This window comes from Papaver somniferum, chromosome 3, assembly GCF_003573695.1.
Source record: "Papaver somniferum cultivar HN1 chromosome 3, ASM357369v1, whole genome shotgun sequence".
Classification (NCBI taxonomy): Eukaryota; Viridiplantae; Streptophyta; class Magnoliopsida; order Ranunculales; family Papaveraceae; genus Papaver; species Papaver somniferum.
The window spans coordinates 160,263,081-160,289,740 of record NC_039360.1 but is presented as its reverse complement, the minus strand read 5'-3'; the positions used below and the strand labels follow the sequence as shown (position 1 = coordinate 160,289,740).

General features: G+C 37.8%; 3 protein-coding genes across 3 annotated transcripts; all 3 read right to left on the bottom strand.

Annotated features, from left to right (window-relative positions):
* Window positions 1–3,508: 3,508 nt before the first annotated feature.
* On the bottom strand, window positions 3,509–8,009 carry LOC113357808. Its single transcript, XM_026601269.1, has 8 exons — window positions 7,894–8,009; window positions 6,418–7,478; window positions 6,155–6,324; window positions 5,781–6,080; window positions 5,609–5,695; window positions 5,377–5,448; window positions 4,987–5,289; window positions 3,509–4,487 (listed from the first exon to the last, which is right to left on the bottom strand). The coding sequence occupies exons 2-8, from the start codon at window positions 7,460–7,462 to the stop codon at window positions 3,762–3,764; spliced, it is 2,703 nt and encodes a 900-aa protein (XP_026457054.1). The 5' UTR covers window positions 7,463–7,478; window positions 7,894–8,009; the 3' UTR covers window positions 3,509–3,761.
* A 1,975-nt stretch (window positions 8,010–9,984) lies between these two features.
* On the bottom strand, window positions 9,985–16,126 carry LOC113357807. Its single transcript, XM_026601268.1, has 4 exons — window positions 15,888–16,126; window positions 13,973–15,638; window positions 13,012–13,890; window positions 9,985–11,476 (listed from the first exon to the last, which is right to left on the bottom strand). Exons 2-4 carry the CDS (start codon window positions 15,614–15,616, stop codon window positions 10,166–10,168), a joined length of 3,834 nt encoding a protein of 1,277 aa, XP_026457053.1. The 5' UTR covers window positions 15,617–15,638; window positions 15,888–16,126; the 3' UTR covers window positions 9,985–10,165.
* A 5,786-nt stretch (window positions 16,127–21,912) lies between these two features.
* Window positions 21,913–25,713, bottom strand: LOC113357806. The gene is made up of 8 exons (XM_026601267.1): window positions 25,498–25,713; window positions 24,592–25,269; window positions 24,340–24,509; window positions 23,964–24,263; window positions 23,767–23,877; window positions 23,615–23,686; window positions 23,096–23,521; window positions 21,913–22,590 (listed from the first exon to the last, which is right to left on the bottom strand). The coding sequence occupies exons 2-8, from the start codon at window positions 25,250–25,252 to the stop codon at window positions 22,060–22,062; spliced, it is 2,271 nt and encodes a 756-aa protein (XP_026457052.1). The 5' UTR covers window positions 25,253–25,269; window positions 25,498–25,713; the 3' UTR covers window positions 21,913–22,059.
* Between the last annotated feature and the right edge of the window lie 947 nt (window positions 25,714–26,660).

The window sequence follows — 26,660 nt, the reverse complement described above, 5'->3', positions numbered from 1 at the left end:
ACGATTACCGTTGGTGGAAACTAGATAATTGCAGTATTATTATTTTTCGATTTTGATTTGATTGACTAACGGTTGTTGAACTTTGATTGCACCTAGTTTGTTTATTCTTGAGAATATTCTTTTCTGATATAAGATACTCAAACTAGATCGAAGTGTCGACGGGATATTTAGAACTGTTTGTAGATCAAAATACATCTTATGATAAACCATTGTTAATAGACTCCGTTTTGTGCGTGATTGATAGAGATTCAAGTGGTGTTGTCCAGGTTTTTATTTAAGATTAAAGAAGACTTGAAGACGAAGAAGATTTCTTATTGGTTCTCATACTTTTGGTGTGCACAAACCTTGATCGGCTGGGATCCAACTAATATCCGATTTATTCAATTGATTAGTTACGTAAGATCGACATCCGTTTATAGTTTCTGGGTGGATTATATATTGATTGATTTCAAGTCTAAACTCTGCTCCTTCGACAGTTGTTGGATAGATTGGTCTTAAAACGACAAAGGAGTTTATTAGATTAAACGGAAGAGCCTTTGTCAAACTCATACCACTGAGATTGAATAGAATTGTTACCAAACATATTTGTTGTTCCTTTGTTGTTTGGAATATTATCCAAAGGAATTGTTCCAGTGCATGCACTTATCGAATGTCAGAAGCGCAGGGATACTGACGAAACTAAGTGAACTAAGGGTAGTTGCTTGGTCTCAACTGTACAAAGTTGGTTTAAATTTTGTATAACGGCTTAATTCTGAGAGTATTCAGTTCTGGACTAGGTCTCGGGGTTTTTCAACATTTGCGGTTTACTCGTTAACAAAATCTTGTTGTGATCATATTTATTTATTTTTTATTAGGGTTTTGAGAATTTGGAAAGATTAAGATGAAAATAGAGAATTTTTTAGGTTTAGGTTTTTATGTTTTCAGATTCTTACTGAAAATGGTAATTGATTGGTAATTATACGAGTTAGTTTTAGGAATTAATTTGTGGATAAATTAGATTTTTTTGTGAAATTTGGTACTCCGTAACCATTTGATTTTGTGAGAGAAATTTCATAGGCCCAAACTAGCTAGGATTTTGAAGAGGAACCTTTTTATTTTGTAGAATAAGCATTACAATTCAAAAAGGTATTGGAGTTCAGTACGTAGGGAGACTCCTTACCCATTTTTTCATGATTTATAAAGGAGGATACCAGTTCTACTAAATGCTGATATCGTTTCATATAGGACAAAAAAATCCCACCGATTCTGACTGTTGGATCGATGAAATGGTATCATCACTTAGTAGGACTGGTATCCCCCTTATAAATCGTAAATTTTTTCTGATAAATGGTTCAACTTGTTAATGTAAGAGTTTATTTGTCTGATTAAAAATGATAAAGTGAAAATACCATTTTTCTTAAAGCAGAAGTAATTTATTTTCCCACCATTAAACTGAAATTACCGAATTTCCTTAGCTAGCCTTACTTATATAGGCTCACTATATTCGAAGATTTTATTTTGCAGCTGATTAAGGTTGAGTTTGCTAATGCTTTTATTTTTCCAAAAGCACTTTCAAAATTTATACTCCCTCCGTCCCACTCCTAAGTGACCTATTTGATTTTAGATTTTGTCCCAATGATAAGTGACCTATATCACTAAACAATGAGATATTCCGGAATTATCCTTTTAGTTAATTATAAATAATATATGAAATATGTATAATTTGATAGGCATGTTTATATTCGTTACGTAGGTGTTTTAAAATGCTTTTCAATTGTATGAAATTTGCGAACATCCGTGGAGTATTTTGAGAGATAAACCATTTTTAAATTTCACTAGTTATTATTCATAAGGGTATAATTGTAAAAAATGATTAAAGATACTATTTTCCTTGCTTGCCTTAAAAATTGTGCAAATTTCAAATAGGTCACTTAGGAGTGGGACGGAGGGAGTATATGTTAATAATTTCAGAAAGTGTTTGGTAAAAAAAAAACTAAAGTGCTTCTAATTAAAAGCACTTGGCAAATTCCTCAACTTTTAAAAGCTGGGGAGGAGGAGCTTTTAAAAGCTACAAAAGCATAAGCCGTGGTCCCACCTAAATTTAATGTTTGATTTATTATTTTTATCCCCATTTTATTTTATAAATGACAAAACTTGCCCTTAAATTTAAATATAATCAATTTTTATTTCTTGTATTTTATTCTTCATACTATTATTTTTTAGTTTCAAATTATTTTATATACTAATTCTTTTAATTTGTCACTATTAAAAATATAAGTAAAAATAAAAATAAAAATAAATTAATTATTAACTTTGATTTTTTGTTTGAAAATTAACAATCACAATAACAGTGACAATTAGTAAATTTAATATTATATATATTTATATTTAATAATAATTTTTTTTAATTTGTTTAAGCCTAATAAAATTAAATTAAATAAAACTATTTTCAGAGATATGCATGTTTTTGTCATTTGCTATCACAACAATGGTTGAATTTGATATTTTACCAAACAAAATTTGATAACTTTTTTAATCAGCTTTAATTTAATTAATCTTTTACCAAACGTCTAACTCCTTTTCTCTCACAACACATCACAACAATGCAGAAAAGGGCTTTTACAAAAGCCACATCAATACCAAACTAAGCCTAAAAAAATTCAAAAATGGTACGCTTACAAAAATTTGAAAGCTATTGGATTTAGTCACATATATATGTGCTACAAGTTAGGCTGACTTTTTTAAATGACCCATATTTGCAAGATTGCTAATGGGGTGTATCAAAATACTTGGGGTGTACCAGATTCTAAATACGACAAAACATGTCTTATCTTTGAGACGTACACCCCAAACAAATTGGTACCGCCTATTAGAAGCCATGTATATTTGCAAGTCATTATATAAATCTGAGATAGATAACTAGACATGAAGAAAATAGAAAAAGAAGACCCGAAACTCATTTGCTTCAAGTTAAACATATAATAATGTAATAAAATTTAGGATCTCGAGTCAAAGAACGCCAAATTTATGCATAATTTATAATACCACTATTAACGGGGTTGATATCAATTTATCCGATGGTCAAGATCTGTTAACATTTGTCTTATACGCATTAGTATCATCCCTAAATAATACTGGTATCCCTTTATAAATCGTGAATTTATAAGGTCACACTTACATTACAGAAATTGTTAGATAAACAAAGATTGTTAGCTAGATGTTAAATCTGATAGAAGAATTTAGTCACCCCATTGCATGAGCACTTTTGACAAAAAGAAATTGTCAAATTACCAATACAAGCAAAACTCTTGATAAAGGAAAAGTTTTTCCAAATGAATGGAATATCAAATGATTAGTTATGACGATGTTAGATCAGAAATGCCGGATCGAAGAGCCACTTATTCTGATTTCATCATTTACAGTGACTCAGATTTACTCGATTTCTACTCTTTCGTCGAAATCTACATTTTATATGTGAAAAAAAAATGGAAATTTCTCTGCATGGAACTCAAAAATTGCCGTGCCAACCAATTTTCAATTTTTCCTTCGACAGCTATACTCCGTCGAATATTTTAGAAAAATTTCATGGTGATAACTTTAGTACCTGCACACACTTGGTCTCCTGCCATTGTTAAAATTGTAGCTCATGAGCTTTTTCTTGTCCATACAACATCCAATACAGAAAACCTTCTAAAACTCGAAGCCAATATACATCAATTGCAAAGACTTTACATACTTTGGGGCATTACAGGAAGCAGAAAGCACTAGTCGTACATTTATTGTTAACAAGGCTTAATACATGCTTTTGGCCAATTAATCACGCCACCGATTGGAACGTCTCCAAGCTTCCCATCTTCGTCAAATAATTCTGCATCTCTGTCGTATATTTCCTTGACAATTACACTATACACATGTTCTGACGGAGAATCATCAGTGTTGAAACTACCGAAAGCAATGATTCTTCTTTTGAAGTTGCTTACAAAACATGAGCCAGCAGGCAAGTTGGACTCAACACATGCTTTTGGCCAATTAATCACGCCACCAATCATGACATCTCCAAGCTTCCCATCTTCATCAAATAAATCTGCATCTCTGTCAAATATTTCTTCGATACTTAAATTATAGATGTGTTCCATTGGTGGATCAGCAGCGTTGATGCTACCCAAAGCAATGGTTCTTCCTTTGAAGTTTTTTATGAAACATGAACTAGTAGGCAAATTGGACACAGGAGCTGCCAAATGGGAACGAGCAGGCAAGTTGGACGCAAGAGGTGCCAAACGCAAACTAGCAGGCAAGTTGGACGAAGGAGATGCCAAATGTGAACGAGCAGGCAAGTTGGATGCGGGAGGTGTCAAATGCGAATGACCAGGCAAGTTGGGCGCAGGAGTTGCCAAATGTGAACGAGCAGGCAAGTTAGATGCAGGAGGTGCCAAACTTGAACGAGCAGGCAAGTTGGAGCTATCAGGTGCCAAACGTGAGCGAGCAGGCAAGCTGGATGCTTCAGGTGCCTGCATCCATCAAACCAAGAGGGAACATTCAGTAACACAAAATATATGCAGAGACATGAGTGCAAACTAAAAATATTAAATTGGTTACTTTAGACTTCTTATTTAGTGGTTTCGAGGGAGATTCAACTAGACAACGAGTTTTGGTGTCTGTTAAACAAGAGTTTCAAACTGATTCCTTACAGGTATACGAGTTTACCATCAACTCCAGAAAACAATTTTACCACAGCAATCGAGAAACTTCAAATTCACTAGGAGGTTTACTTCTAACTTCCAGACCGGTTATTAACTATTCAATACCACACACGGAGGTAAGACGGTAATGAATTTTTCTATCTCTATATATGATACTATGATGGTGTCGAAGTTTGAAATAGTTGAGATATTAGAAAGTTCGAAAATTTCAATTTAAGATAAAAAGGCTCATTTCTACTTTCAAATGCAGAATACAATTCTGAATGTAAATTCGATCTGTAAAAATCAAATTGTTTTTTTTTTTTACCTGAGACGCAAATTGATTTGACGGAGTTGCAGTACGATTTTGCATGTGCGACGCAGATTGATTTGATAGTGTAGGACTATGATTTTGTGTGGGTGGCGCAGGTTGATTTGATGGTGTAGAAGTATGACTTGGTGTGTGTATTTCAAATTGTGATCGGAGTAATTGGATTTCAGACTCCAAACTCCTATTTTCTTGCCGTCTTTTGTGAAGAGCTTCTAAACATGGAGCCGTAGCACGCATCATAGCCCTTGAAACACCTCCTCCCAGGCCTCTTACTAAACCTCTTGGATCACGTCCATATACCTAAGAAAGAAAGAATCGTTAAAAGATTTTCAATAGTTGAGAAGATTAAAGTGAGAAATATTTTACTGAACTTTTTGTTTCACTAACCAACGCGACAGCATCATTGTCGATATTTTTTTGACCGTCTGGATTAGCTTCTACAAGCTCTTTAACTAATCTCTGCAGGAACAAAGTTACTCAGTTGCAGTGGAATTTGCATATATACCAATACACTAAACTCTTATGGTAACACCGCCAACAACAACAACGACAACCAAGCCTTAATTAAGTCATGGTGCTCTAATATTCCAATAGCATAACAAAGGAAATGACTACTTACCATTTTAGGATCATTTACATTCCTGGGTTTATGGGTGTCAAGAAATATCGCAGCTCTGCTAACTTCACAAGTTGGATTCTCTTTTTCCTACAATAGATGACAGAAAATGTCATTTTACAGAGAAACCAAAGAATCGATATGAATCTTCAAATAAAGAATATCAAGTTATTACCAAGTCGTATATTTTGCGATAAATTCCTCTCCTGCCACATGTGTGTGTAAATTCAATAGCTTGGATAGATTTTTTACCAATTGCACGAAGTTTCCTATCCTCGTCAGTATTGCAGAAATCAACAAAACTTTCCCAATCTTCTCTGTTTCTAATCAAACGCCATGGTATATTTTTTTTCTTCTCAGCAATAGTCTCATATTTATCCATCTTTAGTCGCAGAAAATGCTTCCAATTTTTCCAAGATTTGTTAGCCCTTGACAAAATATAAGGCTTATAAATTTCTGGTACGATATATTTAACCTGCAAAGACAATCTCCATATCATGTACTGATCATAAATATTTTAAAAAACACAAATAAATTGAATTAACTTACAACAATATCTTTCCATATAATTTCTTTGATACTGTCTGGAACTATTTTCCAAGACTCGATCGCAGGACGACAATGTGCTTTTACTATCCTTCCAATATCCACTGTAAAATCTTCTGACCCAACATCACAAGGCCTCCCATATTTGTCGAATATGATTGGGATTCGCGTATCTAGTAAAAGAAGCATACAAAACATTATAATATATTCTAATATACAAAATTACACAACTAATCGTTACTCACTTACAGGAAGTAAGTACTCACCCGATGGCAGAGAAGTGCTTCCTTGGCCATTACAGTTTGCGATGTTAGAGTCACTATGAGGGTCAGTAACTTGCCTTTGGGCCTTACCGAATTTCCTTTTCCTTGAAGAACCTGCAACTTTGTCAGAGTTGGTGTGTAATGACTGGTCTTCCACAACTTGATAGTCACTGTCTCCATCCGCATCAAGTATGTCAGCATCTTCATCAGAGTTAGTGGGTAACCATTCGTCTTCCTCAGTTTGATAGTCACTGTCTCCATCCGCATCAAGTATGTCAGCATCTTCGTCAGAGTTGGTGTGTAACTGTAACCATTGGTCTTCCACAATTTGATAGTCACTGTCTCCACCCGCATCAATTATGTCAGCATTTTCATCAGAGTTGGTGGGTAATGATTGGTCATCCATAATCAGTACGCCACCGTCTCCATCCGCATCTTCATCTCTAATATCGCACCCAGAATCAAGGCTGACATCGACAGCATTGAGCCTCTCATCCACTGGATTGGTTACAATTTCTTTTGTCCTCCGTCCATTGGCTAATGAAACGCGTGGTTTTATTGTTAACGACTTCTGCTTCTCAAGAGCAATAGCGTTGAGTCTTTCACCCACTACTGCCACATTTTTTTTTGACCTTCTGCCATTGAGGAACGCAGAACATGGTGTTGTTGCTGCTGAACTCTGCTTCTCGAGAGCAATATTGTCGAGTCTCTCATCCGCTGCATCAGTCACAAATTCATTTTCCCTTGCACCATTGACGAATGCAGAACATGGTTTTTCTGCTGAAGGCTTCTGCTTATCAAAACCAACACCGTTGAGTCTTCCATCCGCTTCATCAGTCACAATTTCACTTTCCCTTGGGCCATCGGCAACTGCAATGCGTGGTCTTTTTCTTAACGACCTCTGCTTCTCAAGAGCAACAACTTCAAGTCTTTCTTCATCCACTGCATCATCAGTCACAGTTTCTTTTGCTCTCCGTCTATTGACGGATGCATTGCGCGGTTTCTGCTTCTTGAGAGCTTCTTGTAGTTCCAGTCTTTTCGACCTCATATTTCAATATTAGCTACTGAAAACAATAATATACAAAACATTTGAGAAATCCGCATACACTATATCAATCAAAACCCAAACAGAATTGTCTAAATTTATAGCAAACCCCCAATTGTTTTGCGCCCTAATTCCATTACAAAAGAAAGCAAATCCCTAATAATAATTTACAGCAAAACCCCAATTTCTAAGTGCAGACACCATTAAAACACCAAATTTCTACCTAGGGTTTTAAAATTACACCATTGAAGAAATCTGCATATTACATACATTATAATCAAACAGAAGTGCCTAAATTTATAGCAAACCCAGAATTGTTTTGTACCCTAATTTCATTACAACCCAAATAAAAATTTACAGCAAACCCTCAATGTCTAAGTTCAGACACCATTAAAACACCAAAAAAATAGTACTAGGGTTCCACGATTACTTACCTGATACTGTTAAGGGTTTACCCAGTGTTAGTTCTTCTTCCAAGTGATTCCTTCAAATTCCAGTCATTCAGTTTTCTAGGGATTGTATTTTGTGACCCTATTGAAGTGAAAGACGGATAAAAACAGTGTCAAATGCTAAAGCTAGAGTTTTTCATATTTTTATCCAGGCAGGCTAAATTGGGCCCTAGGTACATTAATTCGGGCCTACCACTACGTGCCAAAATAAGATATTTTGAAATAAAATAAAATGCCCCGTAACCAATTATTTTTCTTAATGACTTATTTATCTCTGATTAATTAATATTAATTTGGATGATTAGTAGACATAATCGGTACATTCTCAAACGGATTCTGGGTTGAAATTTCAATTCGTGAAGAACACCAAGAATCGGTGTATATTGTTTGCTTCCTTGATGAGATGTTTTTGGTGCACTAAATTGTTTAGTGTAATCATACTGTTTTTGGGAAATTAAATTAAAGAGGTGTTGGTGGAAAATCGGTATTTGTTCATGATTGATATAATCCGGTTGTGGTTAGAAAAATTGACAGAAAAAAATTAACTCAGAATCGGGGGACCCGTTTACATCAGGTATTAAAATACGACGGACTCATGAGAATAAATCACCGACTCATATTTCTGAGTAAGATCTGACTAGAAAAACAAATATAATTAAGTCAGATCGGAATGAGTTAGGTGATTTCAGTCAGATGCAGACGAGTTAAGAGAAAACGAACAAGGTGTTACTCCTTAACATCTTAGTCTTCACATTGTATTTGGATCTGACTCATTACATGTAAGTATACGACTCACACAATGTTTGTTTGCATTTGACTTGCGATCTAGATCTGAATTAACCCTTGACTCGTCGCAAGTCAGATGTTAGATTGTTAGTTTTTAATTTTGAGTCAGATTTGGCTCGATTTAATGACTCAGATCTAACCCCCGACTTGAACCATTTGAGTCAGGTAACAAATACCACTGACTTATTGGATCAAGCAACTGACTCAAAACACACAAATAAATTAAGTCAGAGACTTGGTCAGATGATTTCTGTCAAATCCAAACGAGTCAGATCCAGACAAGTCATCTGAATCAGTTGTAAACGGACAAGGTGTCAGTAACTATTATGCATTTTTCAATCATTTGAGAAAAAAATAATAAGTCAGATGTATGGGCCGAGTCAGACTTCGTCTTAGACTCGGGTCAGGTACAAAATGATATTTCTGAGCTAACTAGATCCGAGTTGGATTTATGAACCGAGTCAAACCTCGACTCCGATATAAGGAAAAAAATACAAAAATAAACCTATGACCTGGGTCGAGTTAGATAAAAACTTACAGGATGTTTGATCTTGCCTGAGTCGGCTATTTTTTCAGTTGTGACTCACCTAGATCCAACTTACTATGTCTGAATCTGGCTAACAAAACTATAAAAATATTACTTATAATTTTTTTAATATTCCAGTTAGATTGTAGCATTGTGCTCGATGAGGCACGTACGAGATGATACTTCTGAGTCAACTAGCTCAGAGTCGGATTTATGAGCCAACTCAGACCTCAAACATGATAAAAACAGTTAGCTTCCCGTGAGCACCCGAGACCGACCGGTGGAAGGTTTATTGGCAAAGATCTAGCATGAACAGTTGTCGTGGCTATGGCACAACCTCTAGGGATAACAACGACACTGGTGGAGGAAAACGATACATCAATGGGCACAATTATACTTAAAATAAGACTCTCAAGGGGAAGATGTAACTTCTTTTCGTAATACTGTATATTATGCTTCAAAAAGCCAAAGAAGAAAACAAAATGGTACTGCAGCCTGGAAAATGATAGTGCTGCAGCTGGAACTAACCAAATGGTCATGGATGGGAATAGGCCTTCCGTTAGGAAATAAATTGTGGGGGCAACTGCCCCATGGCTAAAATGTTTTTCCGACCAGTAAGGCAAGCCAGGCTCATGCTCATGCCCAGGCCCAGGCTGGATTAGCTAAAACTCATAACAGGCCTGTGTATATGGGATATAAATGGGAACATAACCAGGACATGACAGGAGCAAAAAAATGATAGATTTTTGTTTTGACAGAATTAATTGGTGTGCCAAAGAAACTTCTCTTCAACTGCTACAAACTTATGAGAATTTTCTCATGCTTTTCTCTGTTCCTCTGGAGTCCAGACAACATACAGTATAAACAAACTTCTAAAACTAGAAACCAAAAAGATTACTAGGAAAGACTACACATACATTCTGAAAATAAAAAAATTCTTTATTATCAACAAGGCTTAATACATGCTTTTGGCCAATTAATCACGTTTCCGATCTTAATGTCTCCGAGCTTCCCATCTGCATCAAATAATTCTGCATTTCTGTCATATATTTGTTTCACAATTATACTACAAACATGTTCCTGCGGTTGATCAGCAGTGTTTATACTACCGAAAGCAATGGTTCTTCTTTTGAAGTTCCGTATAAAACATGAATTAGCAGGCAAGCTGGACTCAACACATGCTTTTGGCCAATTAATCACGCCACCGATCGTAATGTCTCCAAGCTTCCCATCTTTATCAAATAATTCTGCATCTCTGTCAAATATGTCTTCGATAGTTAAACTATAGACATGTTGCGTTGGTGGATCCGCAGTGTTGATACTACCTAAAGCAATGGTTCTTCCTTTAAAGTTTTTTATGAAACATGAACTAGCAGGCAAGTTGGATGCAGCAGGTGGCAAATGTGAACGAGTAGGCAAGTTGGACGCAGGAGTTGACAAATGCGAAGGAGCCGGCAAGTTGGACGCAGGAGGTGCCAAATGCGAACGAGCAGGCACGTTGGACACAGGAGGCGTCAAATGCGAACGAGCTGGCAAGTTGGGCGCAGGAGGTGCCAAATGCAAACGAGCAGGCAAGTTGGACGCAGGAGGTGACAAATGCGAACGAGCAGGCGAGTTGGACGCAGCAGGTGACAAATGCGAACGAGCAGGCGAGTTGGACGCAGGAGGTGACAAATGCGAACCAGCAGGCAAGTTGGACACAGGAGGTGCGAAATGTGAACCAGCAGGCAAGTTGGATGCAGGAGGTGCCAAACGTGAACCAGCAGGCAAGTTGGATGCAGGAGGTGCCAAACGTGAACCGGCAGGCAAGTTGGACGCAGGAGGTGCCAAATGCGAACGAGCAGGCACGTTGGACACAGGAGGCGTCAAATGCGAACGAGCTGGCAAGTTGGGCGCAGGAGGTGCCAAATGCGAACGAACAGGCGAGTTGGACGCAGGAGGCGACAAATGCGAACGAGCAGGCGAGTTGGACGCAGCAGGTGACAAATGCGAACGAACAGGCAAGTTGGATGCAGGAGGTGCGAAACGTGAACCAGCAGGCAAGTTGGACACAGGAGGTGCGAAATGTGAACCAGCAGGCAAGTTGGATGCAGGAGGTGCCAAACGTGAACCAGCAGGCAAGTTGGACACAGGAGGTGCGAAATGTGAACCAGCAGGCAAGTTGGATGCAGGAGGTGCCAAACGTGAACCAGCAGGCAAGCTGGACGCAGGAGGTGTCAAAGGTGAACGAGCAGGCAAGCTGGCCGCAGGAGGTGACTACATCCATCAAACCAAGAATGTACATTCAGTAACACAAATTGCATAAAAAGTATTCTAACAGAATTACATATACAGAGAGATGAGTGAAAGAGAAACAAATTGGTTACTTTAAATTCTTATTTTGTGGTTTTGGGGGTGGTTCAACTAGATACTGAGTTTTGGTGTTTGTTAACCAAGAGTTTCCAACTGTTAGTTTCCTAATAACTCGAGAAAACAATTTCACGACAGCAATATTGAAATTACAAATTAACTATGAGGTTTACTTCTAAATTCCAGACTGGTTATTAATACCATAAAATCCACCAAAAAAGAAAAAGGAGTAGACAGACTTGTGGAGTCGTCTTATAAGCAATAGTGTGTAAGACAAGTTAAAGAAGGAACCATTATTTTGCCGCTGATTTCTTTTGTCTTTTGGAAGTGAATTAGTTCAGTATTACAGAAAATTAATATTGGCCACTTATTAATAGCTGGCAATCCATATTTGCGACAACCAAAACTAAAACCCTAAAAATCTGAAGGATCATTAATTATAGAACTAGTGAAATGGCCAGCATACAAATGGGAGCCTAAATAAGTATACAGCATCAAGTTTATGCTCAGGATACTTAAACATCAGTACTTCAGTCTGACGGAACTCATACAATCTTGCATGAAAATAAATGTAATTACGAAACAGATTCAAAACTATAATCTCAATTATTTATGGTTTCATATGATACTGATGATTTTTTCTTTAAAAAAAATATGACATTCGAAATCAAATACGCATCTCAGAGAAATGAAAATGCAAATAATTTAACAAACTTAAAACACGGACAAAAATACCTTCAATTTTGCTGTTTGACATAACTTAGCGATACAATTACCTTCAGTTTCTTTTGTTTATACATTGTTATCATTATTATCAATTTTCTATCTCTATAAATGATAGTAATGCTACTATGATGATGTAGAAGTTTGAAACAGTTTGAGATATTAGAATGAATGAACTACTAAATTAAATTTCAACTCAGAATAACAAGACTCATTTCTACCTTCTAGTGCAGAATTGAGTTCCGAATGTAAGGTTGAACCTACATATGGATGTGTTACTTTGTTGTGCACAAGAGACGCAGTTGTCAGGTGATGGGAACTATGTGATGGCAGTGGGCTGATTTATTATCATCAATTCAGATTTCAACTCGGTAGTTAATGATTTCACAGATAGTTACATACCATGGCATTATATCAATATGGTTAGATATTTTAGTGAAGTAAATTCCTAAGCAGATCAATTGGCAAAAAATGGGTCCTGACTAGGTGCTGGTGAGAGAGTAATGCATTCAGGAAGACAGGTTCAGTAAATAGATATTTTGGGTAGAGCAGGTTCTTTGATTCTGTTTTTTGAGTTTTACTTGTAGCTATTTTGGCTTTGTGCTAACTATCAAACTATGTAACTTTGTTCAGTTTTCAAATGAATAAAAATGTGTGATTTAGCAAAGAAAAGAATTCTAAATGTAAATTCAACTTGTAAGAATCACATAAATTTTTACCTGAGCCGCAGATTGTTTTGAAGGTGTAGAAGTACGATTCTGTATGTTTGACACAGATTGATTTGATGGTGTAGAAGCACGATTTTGCATGAGTAACGCGGATTGCTTTGATGGTGTAGAAGCACGATTTTGCACCGATGACGCAGATTGATTTGATGGTGTAGAAGCACGATTCTGCATGTGTGGCGCAGATTGATTTGATGGTGTCGAAGCACGATTTTGCATGTGTGATGCGGATTGGTTTGATGGTGTAGAAGCACGATTTTGCATGTGTGACGCAGATTGATTTGATGGTGTAGAAGCACGATTTTGTATGTCTGCGCAGATTTTTTGTATGTGTGATGCAGATTGATTGGATGGTGTAGAAGCACGATGTTGTATGCGTGATGCAGACTGATTGGATGGTGTAGAAGCACGATGTTGTATGTATGATGCAGACTGATTGGATGGTGTTGAAGCACGATTGTGTGTGTGTGAAGCAGATTGATTGGATGCTGCAGAAGTACGATTTTCTGCGTGTGGCGCAGATTGATTTGACGGAGTAGAAATATGATTTTCTGTGTGTAATCCAGATTGTGTTCGGAGTAAATGGATATCAGACTGCAAACTCTTGTTTCCTTGCTGTACTTTGCGAAGAGTCTCAACACTTGCCGCCGATGCTGCACGACGTTTCTGACCCTCATCAGTATTGCAGAAATCAACAAAACTTTCCCAATCTTCTCTGTTTCTAATCAACTGGTACGGGATATTTCTTTTTCTCTCAGCAGCGGTCTCATGTTTATCCAACTCTACTTGCAGCTGATGCTTCCAAGTTTTCCAAGCTTTGTTAGCCTTGGACAAAACATTAGGTCTATAAATTCCAGGTATGATATACCTAGCCTGCAAAGAGAATCTCCATATCATGTAACGATCATAAAGATTCTACGAGAACTAAAATAAATTGAATACGCTGTACACTTACCGCAACATCTTTCCATATATTCTTTTTGACGATGTTTGGAACGTCATACCAAGAGCCGATTGCAGGACGACAATGCACTCGTACTGTCATTGCAATATCCATTGCAAATTCTTCTGACTCAACATCAGAACGCCGCCCAAATTTGTCGAATATAATCAGTTGAGGGGTGCCTAGTAAATGAATTGAACCACCCAATGGACAAGAAGTGTTTCCTTGGCAATTATTGCCGGCATAGTTTGTGTTGCTAGACTCGCTATGAGGGGCAGCTACTTGGCTTTGGACCACTTCACATGTCCTTTTGCTCGAGGAATTTGCAACTTTCTCAGAGTAGGTGGGTAACGATTGCTCTTCCAAAATTTGCATGTCAATGTTTCCATCTTTATCGAGTATGTCAGCATCTTCATCAGAGTTGGTGGGTAACGATTGGCCTTTCACAATTGGCACGTCATTGTCTCCGTCCGCATCATGTATGACAGCATCTTCATGATAGTTGGTGGGTAACGATTGGTCTTCCACATTTTGCACGTCACTGTCTCCATCTGCATCAATTATGTCAGCATCGTCATCTCCAAAATCGCTCCAAGTACCAGTTGTGTCAGTATCTTCATCTCTGATAATGTTCTCAGCATCAGGCATGTCATCAACAACTTCCTGTCTTCCATCCACTGGATCGGTCACAATTTCGTTTGCATTGACAGATGCAGAAGATGGTAATGTTGTTGACGACCTCTGCTTCTTGAGAGCAACAATGCTGGGTCTTGGATCCACTGCAATGCTCACCGCAGCACATGCTTTTGTTGTTGAAGACCTCAGCTTCTCGAGAGCAACAGCGTTGGGTCTTTTATCCACTGCACCAGTCACAATTTCTTTTCCTCCTACGCCATTGACAAATGAAACGTGTCGTTTTGTTGTTGACAGACTCTGATTCTTGAGAGAAACAACTTTCACTCTTTCATCCATTGCATCTGTCACAACTTCTTTTGCCCTTCCACCATTGATGAATGAAATGCGTGGTTTTTTGGTCAACGACCTTTGCTTGTCAAGGGCAGCATCGTTGAGTTTTTCACCCACTGCATCAGTCACATTCTCTTTTGCCATTCTGCCATTAATTGGTGCAGAACACGGTTTTGTTGCTGACAACCTCCGTTTTTTAACATTAACTCTTCCATCCACTGTATCAGTTTCCCTTTCGCCACTGATGAGCCCAGAACATGGTTTTGTTGCTGACAACGTCTGGTTCTCAAGAGCTATAGCGTTATCTCTCCCATCCACTGCATCAGTCTCAATTTCTCTAGCCTTTCGTCCTTTGACAGATGCAGCACATGGTTTTGTAGCTGACAAACTCGGAGCAACATCGTTGAGTCTTTCATCCACCGCATCGGTCACAGTTTCATTTTCCTCCGGTGCATTGCTTGGTTTCGTTGCTGAAGACATCTTTTTCTCGAGAGCAGCAGCGTTGAGTATTTCATTCACTAAATCAGTCATAACATCATTTACCAATCTGCGGTTGTTGACAGATGCGAAGCGTGGTTTCGTTGTTGATGGCCTCTGGTTCCGGAGAGTTTCTTGTCGTTTTGTTGTTGATGGCTTCTTCTTCTGCTGCTTATTGAGAGCTTCTTGGAGTTCCAGTCTCTTCGACCTCATATTCAATTATTAGATTTAGCTACTGAAAACAAAAATACACAAAACATTTTAGAAATATGAACACTACACACATTAGAACACCAAATTTCAATCAAAACCTAAATGGAACTGTCTAATGTTATAGCACACCACAAATTTTCGAACCCTAATTTCATTACAAAAGAAGAAAAAACCCAAATGAATTTACACAGCAAACCCCTAATTTCTAAGTTCAGACACCATTAGAAGACCAAATTTCAACACAAGTAGTAGGGGTTGAAAGATTACTTACCTGATACTGTTTAGGATTTGATTACCAGTGTTGAGAAGTAAGTTCTTCTTCAATTACAGTGAGTGATTCTTTGAGTTCCACCAATTAGATTTCTAGGGTTCGTTTCTAGTGTACGACGGAGAAAACGGTGTCGAATGCTAAAAGCTAGTGTTTTCCTTTCCAGATATGCCCCTAAAACTTATATTTACGGAAATGCTATTCTGAGTCCCATGTTTTATTCTTAACTACTGGGATTTTAATTTCAATTTAATAAAGAGGATAAGCGTCAATCAACAAATAACATAGAAAAACAATTAACTGCATTTGGGGTTTTTTTGATTCTTCCTATTGATCTCAAGTTCATTTGTTCTTCGCAAAAGAAATAAAAGAGGAGGAATTTTCAGGGAATGGAAGAAAATAAAAATATATGTAGGACAGAGAATTACTTGCACCCACGTGATTTCTTACACATCACCACGCCACATCAGATTGGGCGCAGAGTAGGGCGGAGACCGGGCTTAGAATAGAACAAACAAAACCCAAACAGAATGGCTCCCTCCCTTCTTCCTTCGGCATCGTTGATACTGCCCCCATCTAATGAGTACCTGGCAGTTCCTTACTTCGATGCTGATAAGAAAGAGATGCCAACAAAGTATTCCATGTCTGAGCGTGACTTGTTTTTCTGGGAGTGTAACAAAATCAAGCATGCACAAGACTATCTTTTGGCCATTCCTATTAGTGGGTGGAATCAAAACATAGGGCCGCGCCAGTTTGCCTCTGCGTTATGCTACCGAATGAGTATCCCACTTTTTGAAAAGGGTAGTGTGTATCCTTGTTGTAAAGGGGGATGAATATATATGGTGATCATGCATTACATTGTGCCAAAGAAGTTGGATTGAAGTCTCGCCATGATTTCATGCGTGATACTTTAGCAGATGCTTGTTACAGAGCGAGTGTGCCTGCTAGAAAGGAGGTGTCCTTGGACTTGTTGGCTGACGATGGTTCGGCCTTGAGACCGTCATATATAATGGTTTATGGTTGTAACAATGGTCAAGATACTTGCTTTGATGTTACTGGTGTCTCTCCCTTTGCTGGTGGTGGTGCGCTTGTGCCTGGCCGTGCTATCTCTAATGCAGTTACCAGGAAACACAAGAAATATTATGATAAATGCAGAGCTCAGGGTTACCATTTAGGGGTTTTGGCATTCACAACACTTGGAGAGTTGGGCGAAGATTTTGTTTCTTTCCTGAAGAGACTCCCATCCTGTATAGCTAGCCACGACTTCAATGCCAAAGTTAGTAATTTTATTTTTCATAGAATTGGTGTTGTTATTCGAAGGGGATTGGGGCCCATCTTGTTGCTCGGTTACCAACCAACTCTCTTGTAATTGAGAATGATGATGACTAGATTTTGAAGTTCAAAGTAACAGGAATCCAACATTAAAATGATAGGCTTGCTTGCATCGATTTGAGAGGTTTTTACCCAAAGATAAACAAAACCCGCACCCATTTTAGGCGCAGGCTCTGGACTAGCTAGAATTCATAGAAAATCCTGGGTTTATTAGACACGCGACCCGACCAGACTCAACAAAATCGGTCCTTCCTGCCAGTTTGGCACCTCTAATTTGCGAAGTTGTTAGTGTCTTGTTATGCTCATCTTAGTTTAAGACATGATGTAATCAATGTCATCCTTGCAGAAAAAACTCAGTTTTTTTTTTTTTTTTTGAATTTTCCATAAATAATGGAACTTATTTTCTAAAATCCTATCAAAAATATAAATTTTATTAAAATCAGATATTTTAGGGAAGGATCCAATGACATGATTAGAATGACATAATCTTGACACGGTGGCGCCATTTTTTCGAAAAAAAATCCAAAAGGTGATGAATTTGAAGCCAAGATTTTGACGACAGGTTCCTCATATAAAATTATACATTCCTACCAAAAATGAGAATACTCCGAGATACGAAACTTTACCATCTACAACTTTTAATTTCAACAGTTAATCTTCAATAGCAGATGGGGTCTTATATATCTCAGAATTCTCTCATTTTTTGTTGAAGTGTATATACGATTCTGTGTGCGGCGCAGACTGATTTGATGGCGTAGAAGTATGATTTGGTGTGGGTAATCCATAGTATGTTCGGAGTAAATGGATATCAGACTGCAGACTCTTGTTTTCTTGTTGTACTTTGCAAGAGATTCAACACTTACCCCCAAGCCACCTTAGTAATCGAAACACCTCCTGGTCCTCCTCCCATGTCCAATACAAATGTTTGTGCCATGAGTTAAAATGCCACGGGTCAGACTGCTACCTGAACCACCATTTGGTCATCATTTCACCGACCAACTTGGTATACAGGTGAACCGAGTCTTCCAGCCGGTCAACGGTTAAAGTCGACGACCGGTCAACGGTCAAAGTCAATAGCCGGTCCACCATGGGTCCATGGTTAAAGTCAACAATAGGTCGATGGATGAAGTTATGTTGCTAATCGTGCTTCCAACCAAGTTACCGGCCACGCTGCCAACTAGCTTCTAGCCATGTTTCCAACCGCGCTGCCAACCAATTTTCAAGCATGTTGTTAGTCATGTTGTTAGCTAACTTCCATCCTCGTTGCCAGCCATCCAATCTCCAACCACGTTTCTAGTCAGGACTGTCTGCCAGTCAAAGATCGACAGTCGCAATCAACAACAAAAGTCAACCCTACCAATCATAGTCAACAATACCATTTTGGACACTAGCTAATACGACTGCCGGTGTTTTGATAGTTACGTTGTAACACAGGCATGAGCCATATAAAATGTCCAAAATTACATGCTTAAATGTGTAATATCACGGACTCTTTTTTTATATCTAAACAAAAAACAAAACTACATGAGCCTAGCTGAGGATGTAACTCCGATGAGTCAAACAAAAGCATTAAAAGGAAAAGGTGTCTGTAGCCTACCTAGTACAGAAAAATAACAGAGAAATAAAAAATATATACTTTTAGTTTTTCAATTTTTATTTTTTTTAGAAAAAGTGACAGCAAGATCACTTTTCTGAGGTGGTATTATTTAGCTTTGATCCTTTGTTTATGAACATGACTGATAAATGTAGTATTTTTTTTGGTCATCCTGCAGCTTGCTTGAAGTCCCAGGATCACTCGAACCCCTCATACCAGCACCACCAGTTATAAAAGCATCTCCTAGTGTGTAAGTAACTTCTGCCACCGTTTTCTGCATGGCTACAAAATCAGTTAGGACGCTTTCCCCAGTTGTCAATAGTTTATCAATCGACAGCCTAATTTGATCCAGTTGATCGTTTGTGGCAGCGAGATTGACTGTTTCACTTTTTTTTTGATATATATGATCCAATCTAAGATTTATTAGAGATGATTCAAAAAGAATTCTCCACAAAGTGATACATCCAAGTGGAGAGCCTCCGTCGGTAAGATCAGAACACCTGATTCAAATTAATTTCTCTACCGCTTCATTTATCAACTCTGATGTTTCCTTGGCAGCCTCAGAAAACGAGGCACGTTCAAGGGAAGAAGAACAGGTGTCCTTAGACTTGTAGAACATATTGACTACATCTAGGAAACATCCAAGCAGCGTTTCCGCGACAGATTTTCTTTCAACGCCTTGCTCCTTGAGGTTTTTTATGCACCCTCGAAAATCATCTAATATTTCATCATTTTGCTTAACCAATTGCATCAGATGATCATTAAAGTGGCAACATTCATCGAGAGGATACTGATCCAACGATTCCTTTGATTCCTTGAACTTTGAAATAAAAACCAAGATGATGTCAAGAATCTTGCTGGACTCCTTGATAGATGATGGACTAGTAAAATAGGAATCCTTGAGTCTCTTCAGCAACCAAGCCGATTCACGTGACATGATATACAGACTATCGAATACGTGCTTTTGTGTCCAGACAACGGGGTGCTCGGTAAGGATAACAGAACACTTGTGCCTATGATCTCCATCATCATCACCAAAATTTCTTAATTGTTCCAGATGCTCAGAGAAACTATATGCAACAAGCCGCTGCTCGTCTTGAATCTTGATGAGGTTGTTGAGGAAAGACTACAACAACTTAGCCTGCTCGCGCCTGAAATCATCATCGCCAGATTCTGAACCATGAATTCTTTGCAAAAGTTTAATTAGTGACAAGCTTCCACCATAGTATTTATCTGCAATAACTACATCATCTTGCGACGTCTGAAGAGGCACCCACTTAATTGGCTGGTTGATGTCATTATCCTTATTTAATGCATATTTGTCCAGGCCAGATGTTTTTAACAGCCCAAGAAACCTAGGGAAACACCTTCTGTCATCGTATTGTCTGTTGACATCCGTCCAGTCATCCGCAACACATGATGCTTCTTGCAAAAACATCTTAAGTGATGCCTCTAAATCTATTGACCGTTTCTTGATCTCAGATCTTGGATATTTAAGTTGTTTTCGTAAACCAACTCTAAGTTCTGCAATGTGAAAGTATCTGTCTATCCAGTTCTCATTCATGGTAGCTGAAACACCAGTATCAGAGTTGTTCTTTCGCTTGCCATATTCAAGACGTAACCTATCAAAGTATCTGATGTCTATCCGTATACCATTGTAAGCTCAAACACCAGTATCAGAGCTGTTGCCCTACTTGTTTGTTTAACCAATAATATCCGTTCCTGCGGTCCGAGAAAACAAAGAGGGGTTTCGTGTAGCCTGAAATCTGTATTTTACCCCCTTCTCGCTATGACTATATATATACATATAGAAGATAAATTCGTAAGAGATCTCGAATAAAAAAGCCATCGTAGATAGAGAGAGACTCTTATCAGTAAAAACAACCAATCATGCTTCTTCTGCAACTGGCTAGCTTCCTTATTTATACTCATCTAAATAAACAAATTGGGTTGTGAAAGGAAACCGGGGGGTCAGATCATCTGTGTCCTGTAGTCACAGGCAAAAGTAACAAGTCTACTACGTCACCTCGAACGCACACGATGAGGTCACAAGAATCACACGTGTTAGAATACGGACATCCAACTCAAAACCAATTGGCAATGAGTGGAGAGGCCCTAAAAAATTATAAACCGCAGAATCTTAATTGCCCATACAATGTGGGACTAATAATCTCAACAACACGAAACATTTGAGAGCCATTGCAATGGTAACCCGATGACCACCAGAAAGGACGATAATACCGCACTCCCAGATCCGAAATAAGGGGTTTTATTAGTTGTTCTCCTCTATATATAACTTCTATAAAAGAAACCAAAGGCCATTGTATGAGAAGGACCTTTTTTTGAGACATTGTGTAAGGAATTTAAGGGAAATAAAGTTATTTGTTTTTTAAGTTATGGTTTTCATAGTCCATTTTGTATTTGTTAATTTTTTTTTTGACTTACAAAGGTTAAAATTTTATTAGAAAAAGAAAAATCAGAAACAAGCTGAGCGGCGCCTGAGCGCAATTAGGGAAGGTACAAGCCAACCCAACTAGGTCAAAATTGTGTCCATGTTCTTAATATATTGATTTACAAGATTTCTTATCATGTCCTAGTTCTTCTTGATTTATTACTTGGGTGTAGGATTTTTCTATAACTACATTTTGGCGCATAGAAACTGAGCAGATGAGTAAGAGGATGTTCCTCACCCGTGAAGTTTTCAAAATGGTTTAAGAATTTTCGATTGTTTTGCACTTCAAACATTTGTCCTTCTTTTTCGAGAGATTTGATGATTTTCTGAATTCTAGATCTAAAAGAGTCTCACTTTTTGGCCATAACTACTGTTTACCATCTTTCCTTGGATTTACCGACAGTTTTTGGGTTTTACAGGGAATCTATTTGAAATCTAAAGGCCACCCCAAAATTTTCCAACTTGTGTAAGCTGAGGAAACAAATCAGCCTAGAAATTTGATTGCTAGTTCATTTCATTATCTTATCTTAGCACACCTAAATACCTACAGTCGTTGCGGTTGGTGAGTTTGATTTTGTTGTACCCAGACTTAGCTTAGGACCGGCCTGGCTAGCTTCCATATTTATACTCATCTAAACAAACAAATCGGGTTGAGAAAGGAAACCGCTATATTTTTGGAATGGCCCGTACATCCAAAAAGAACTACGAAAACTAGAGCCCAGAAAACAACACTTGCAAAGACTATACTTACAACTTAGGTACAGGAAATGAGAAAACAATAATTACATGGATTACTGTCAACAAAGCTTAACACATGCTTTTGGCCAATTAATCACGCCACCAATCATAATGTCTCCAAGCTTCCCATCTGCATCAAATAATTCTGCATCTCTGTCATAAATTTCCTTGACAGTTACACTGTAGACATGTTCTTTTGGCGGATCAGCAGTGCTGAAATTACCGAAAGCGATGATTCTTCTTTTAAAGTTTCTAATGAAACAAGAGTTGGCAGGGAAGTTGGACTTAACACATGCTTTTGGCCAATTAATCACGCCACCGATCGTAATATCTCCAAGCTTCCCATCTTCATCAAATAATTCTGCGTTTTTATCAAATATTTCTTCAATACTTAGACTGTAGACATGTTCCATTGGTGGATCAGCAGCGTTAATACTACCTAAAGCAATGGTTTTTCCTTTGAAGTTTTTTATGAAACATGAACTAGCAGGCAAGTTGGACGCAGGAGGTGCCAAACATGAACGAACAAGCGAGTTGGACACATCAGGTGCCAAACGTGAACGAGCAGGCAAGTTGGACACGCCAGGTGCCTACATCCATCAAACAAAGAGTGCACATTCAGTAACACAAAATACGGAAAAGCATATGCTAACATATGTATATGCAGAGAGATGAGTGAAACTGAAACAAATCATTGCTTTGCACTTCTTATTTCATGGTTTCGACAGAGGTTCAACTTTTCCTATTACAGGTATACGAAGTTAAGCAATAACTGGAGCAAACAATCACCACAGCAATCTTGAATTTACAAAATGAACAAGGATGATTGCTTCTAAACTCCAGATTAATTATTAACTATTCAATACCACATACTAAGGTCACTCAGTAATCAATATTTAAATCTCTCTATATATGCTACTATGAAGGTGTAGAAGTTTGAAACAGTTCAGATATTAGAATAAACTACTAAATGGTGTAGACTGTAGAGTGATTTACATTTCAACTTAGGATAACAAAGAGAGTCGTTTCTACTTTCTATTGCAGTATCAAACTATGAAAGCAAATTCAATTTTTAAGAATCATATAAACTTTTACCTGAGACGCAGATAGATTTGATGGTATAGTAGTACAATTTTGTATGTTTGACGCAGATTGATTTGATGGTCTAGAGGTGTGATTTTGTGTGGGTGGTGCAGATTGAATTGATGGTGTAGAAGTATGATTTGGTGTGGGTAATCCAAAGTGTGTTCGGAGTGAATGGACATCAGACGCAGATAGAGTATATGGTGTAGAAGTATAATTTTGTGTAGGTAATGCATCGTCTGTTCGGAGCGTAGAAGTATGATTTGGTGTGGGTGATCCATATTGTGTTCGGAGTAAATGGATATCAGACTGCAGAGTCTTGTTTTCTTGTTGTACTTTGCGAAGATATTCAACACTTGCTGCCGAAGCACGCACCTTAGTAATCGAAACACCTCCTCCCATGCCTAATACAACACCTCTTGTATCACGTCCACATACCTAAGAAAGAAAGAAAGAGTCGTTTATGATATTTCACCAGTAGAGAAAATTGAAGTTTACAAAAGATACACTAGAGTTTCTTGTTTAACTAACCAATGTGACAGCATCGTTGCCAATATCTTTTTGACCGTCTGGATTAGCTTCTACAAGCTCCTTAATCAATCTCTGCAAGGGAAAGTAATTCAGGTACTTACCTACATAAACTAAGAATTAATATTCTAGACAAAGGAGATGACTAATCTTACCATTTTAATATCTGAGATAGAGGGCGATTCAGGATCATTTATATTCTTGGGAATATGTGTGTCAAGAAATATCGCAGCTCTGCTAACTTCACCAGTTGGACTCTCTTTTTCCTACATTAGATGACAAAAAATGCATTTTAGAAAAGCAACGCAAGAGTTAAAAAAAAATCTGTAAGTAAATGATATAAATTTTTTACCAAGTCATAAATTTTGCGATGAATTCCTTTCCTGCCGCATGAATGTAAAAATTCAAGACCTTCTCTAGCCTTTTTACCAATTGCACGACGTTTCCTATCCTCATCAGTATTGCAGAAATCAACAAAACTCTCCCAATCTTCTCTCTTTTTGATCAAACGTTTTGGCATATTTATTTTCCTCTCAGCAGTGGTCTCATGTTTATCCAACTCTACTCGCAGCTGACGCTTCCAAGTTTTATAAGCTTTGTTAGCCCTTAACAAAACATTAGGCTTATAAATTTCAGGTACGACATACTTAATCTGCAAAGACAATCTCCATATCATGTACAGATTATAAAGATTTTAAGACAACACAAGCAAATTGAGATTCACTCACAACAATATCCCTCCATATATTGTCTTTCATGCTGTTTGGAACTTTTGTCCAAGACTCAATCGCAGGAGGACAGTGCGCTCGTACTATCCTACCAATATCCGTTGCAAATACTTCTGACCCAACATCACAAGGCCGCCCATATTTGTCGAATATAATCAATTTACGCGTACCTATTAAATGAAGTGTACAAAACATGAACTTCAACATACAAATAAACAACTAGTTATCAAGTTACACTATGTAAGTACTCACCTGATGGCATACAAGTGCTTCCTTGGCCATTACCAGTGCAGTTTGCATTATTAGACTCGCTATGGGGGTCAGTTACTTGTCTTTGGACCATATCATGTTTCCTTTTCCTTGACAAACCTGCAACTTTGTCAGAGTTGGTGGGCAACGATTGGTCTTCCACAAATTGCATGTTAACCCTTTCATTCGCGCCAAGCATGTCAGCATTTTCACCAGAGTTGGTGGGTAACGATTGGCCTTCTGCAAATTGCACGCCCCCACTTCCATCCGCATCAAGTATGTCAGCATCTTCCTCTCGTGCATCCCTCCCAGTATCAACCATGTCAGCATCTTCATCTCTAATATCGCTCCAAGAATCAACTGTGTCAGTATCTTCATCTCTAATATCACCCCCAGCATCAGGCATGTCATCAATGAGTCTTTCGTCCACTGGATCAGTCGCAATCTCGTTTTCCCTAATGCCATTTACAAATGCAGAACATGGTTTAGTTGTTGACAACCTCTTCTTCTTGAGAGCAACTGCTTTGACTCTTGCATCCGCCGCAATGCTCACAATTTTGTTTGCCGAACTTCCAGTGACGCTTGCAGAAGATGATTTTGTTGTTGCCAGCTTCTTCTTCTGCTTCTGCTGAGCTTCTTGAAGTTCCAGTCTCTTCGACCTCATATTTCAATTTTAAGCAGCTGCAAACCAAAAATATATACTAATACATTTGACATCCAATCAAAACCTAAACAGAAGTGTCTCAATTTGTAGAAAACCCCCAATTTTTGTACCCTAATTCCATTTCAAAATAAAAAAAAAAAAAAAAAAAAAACCCCGAATAAATTTACAGCAAAACCCCAATTTCTAAGTTCAGACACCATTAGAACACCAAATTTCTACGGATGAAGTAAGGTTTAAGGATTTACCTGATACTGTGTAGGATTTCTTCAACTACAGTGATTCTTCCAATTCCAGCAATTTAATTTCTAGGGTTTGTATTTGGAGAAAAACCAAATCCCCAATTTGAAGCGAAGAGAAAACGTTGATAAAAGGCGGAATGTTCTATTTTTGTAGTCTGAAATTTCTGTTATTTTAGAAAAAAACGGTTTCGTTTTGATTTTGTTCCGATGTGTGACGGAGTAGACGAGTTGCAGTCTGATATAGTCACTCCCACTCGAACAACTTAAAAACCACCCTCTCACAAGAGGGTGGCCCCGCCCTTTTTGGAGTTTGCAGGGTCGTTGTTTGGGCACCACTCCTTTTTGGAGGGGAAGCATAATAATTCTTTTTAGTAGAACATCTTTAGAAGTAAAGTGAAACACCCCTTATCCATATGTTTATTTTAGTACCAAATTTATCCTTTCTATTAAGTTAGTGTAATGATTAGTGAGATTAAATTTATAAGTCGATTTTTTTCCAAAAGAAGAATTATTGAGAGGGAGAAGAAGAAGATGAAGATGAGCGTTTTGGAAAAAGAAAGTTTGATCTTTTTCTTTAAGAGCCACAACAAGAGTACGATGTTTTGGGTACTCACGGATACTTCAAATTTAGTTAATGGTGCTTGAATTGGCCAAAACAATCCTAAAAATGAAAAAAATTACAAATTGATTTCGGTTTGGTTAAAAAAGTTCGGCTACGATATCTGAAGAACAGGTAGCCGAACTCAATTTATAGGTTTTCAGAGAAAAGTTCTCTTAGGAGAAAAGTTGCTAGAGCACTGCTCAGTCGAACTCGCATGTGTTGCTATCTCAAGCATGTTTATCAATATTAGTGATCCAAACTATAAGTCTTGATTTATAGTCTACTTATAGATGTCTCGGAGTAGGACATAGATTGTGTAGTTGAGCATTAGACTTCACAACGTTCATCATTTGAAGATGAAGAACTACTAAGGAGAGCTTCTAGAACTTCATCAACAAAAGGTATATGGAGACTGAAACACATCAATCACTTGGAAAGTCTATTTCTACTTTATCTCCTATATTGAGACATAAGTCGTGTTACAATATAGTTTTCTATTATACACATTTGAGATTTCGAGTTGAGTTTAACTAGCTTACATATTTCTCGAAATATGTGTTGGCAAGCT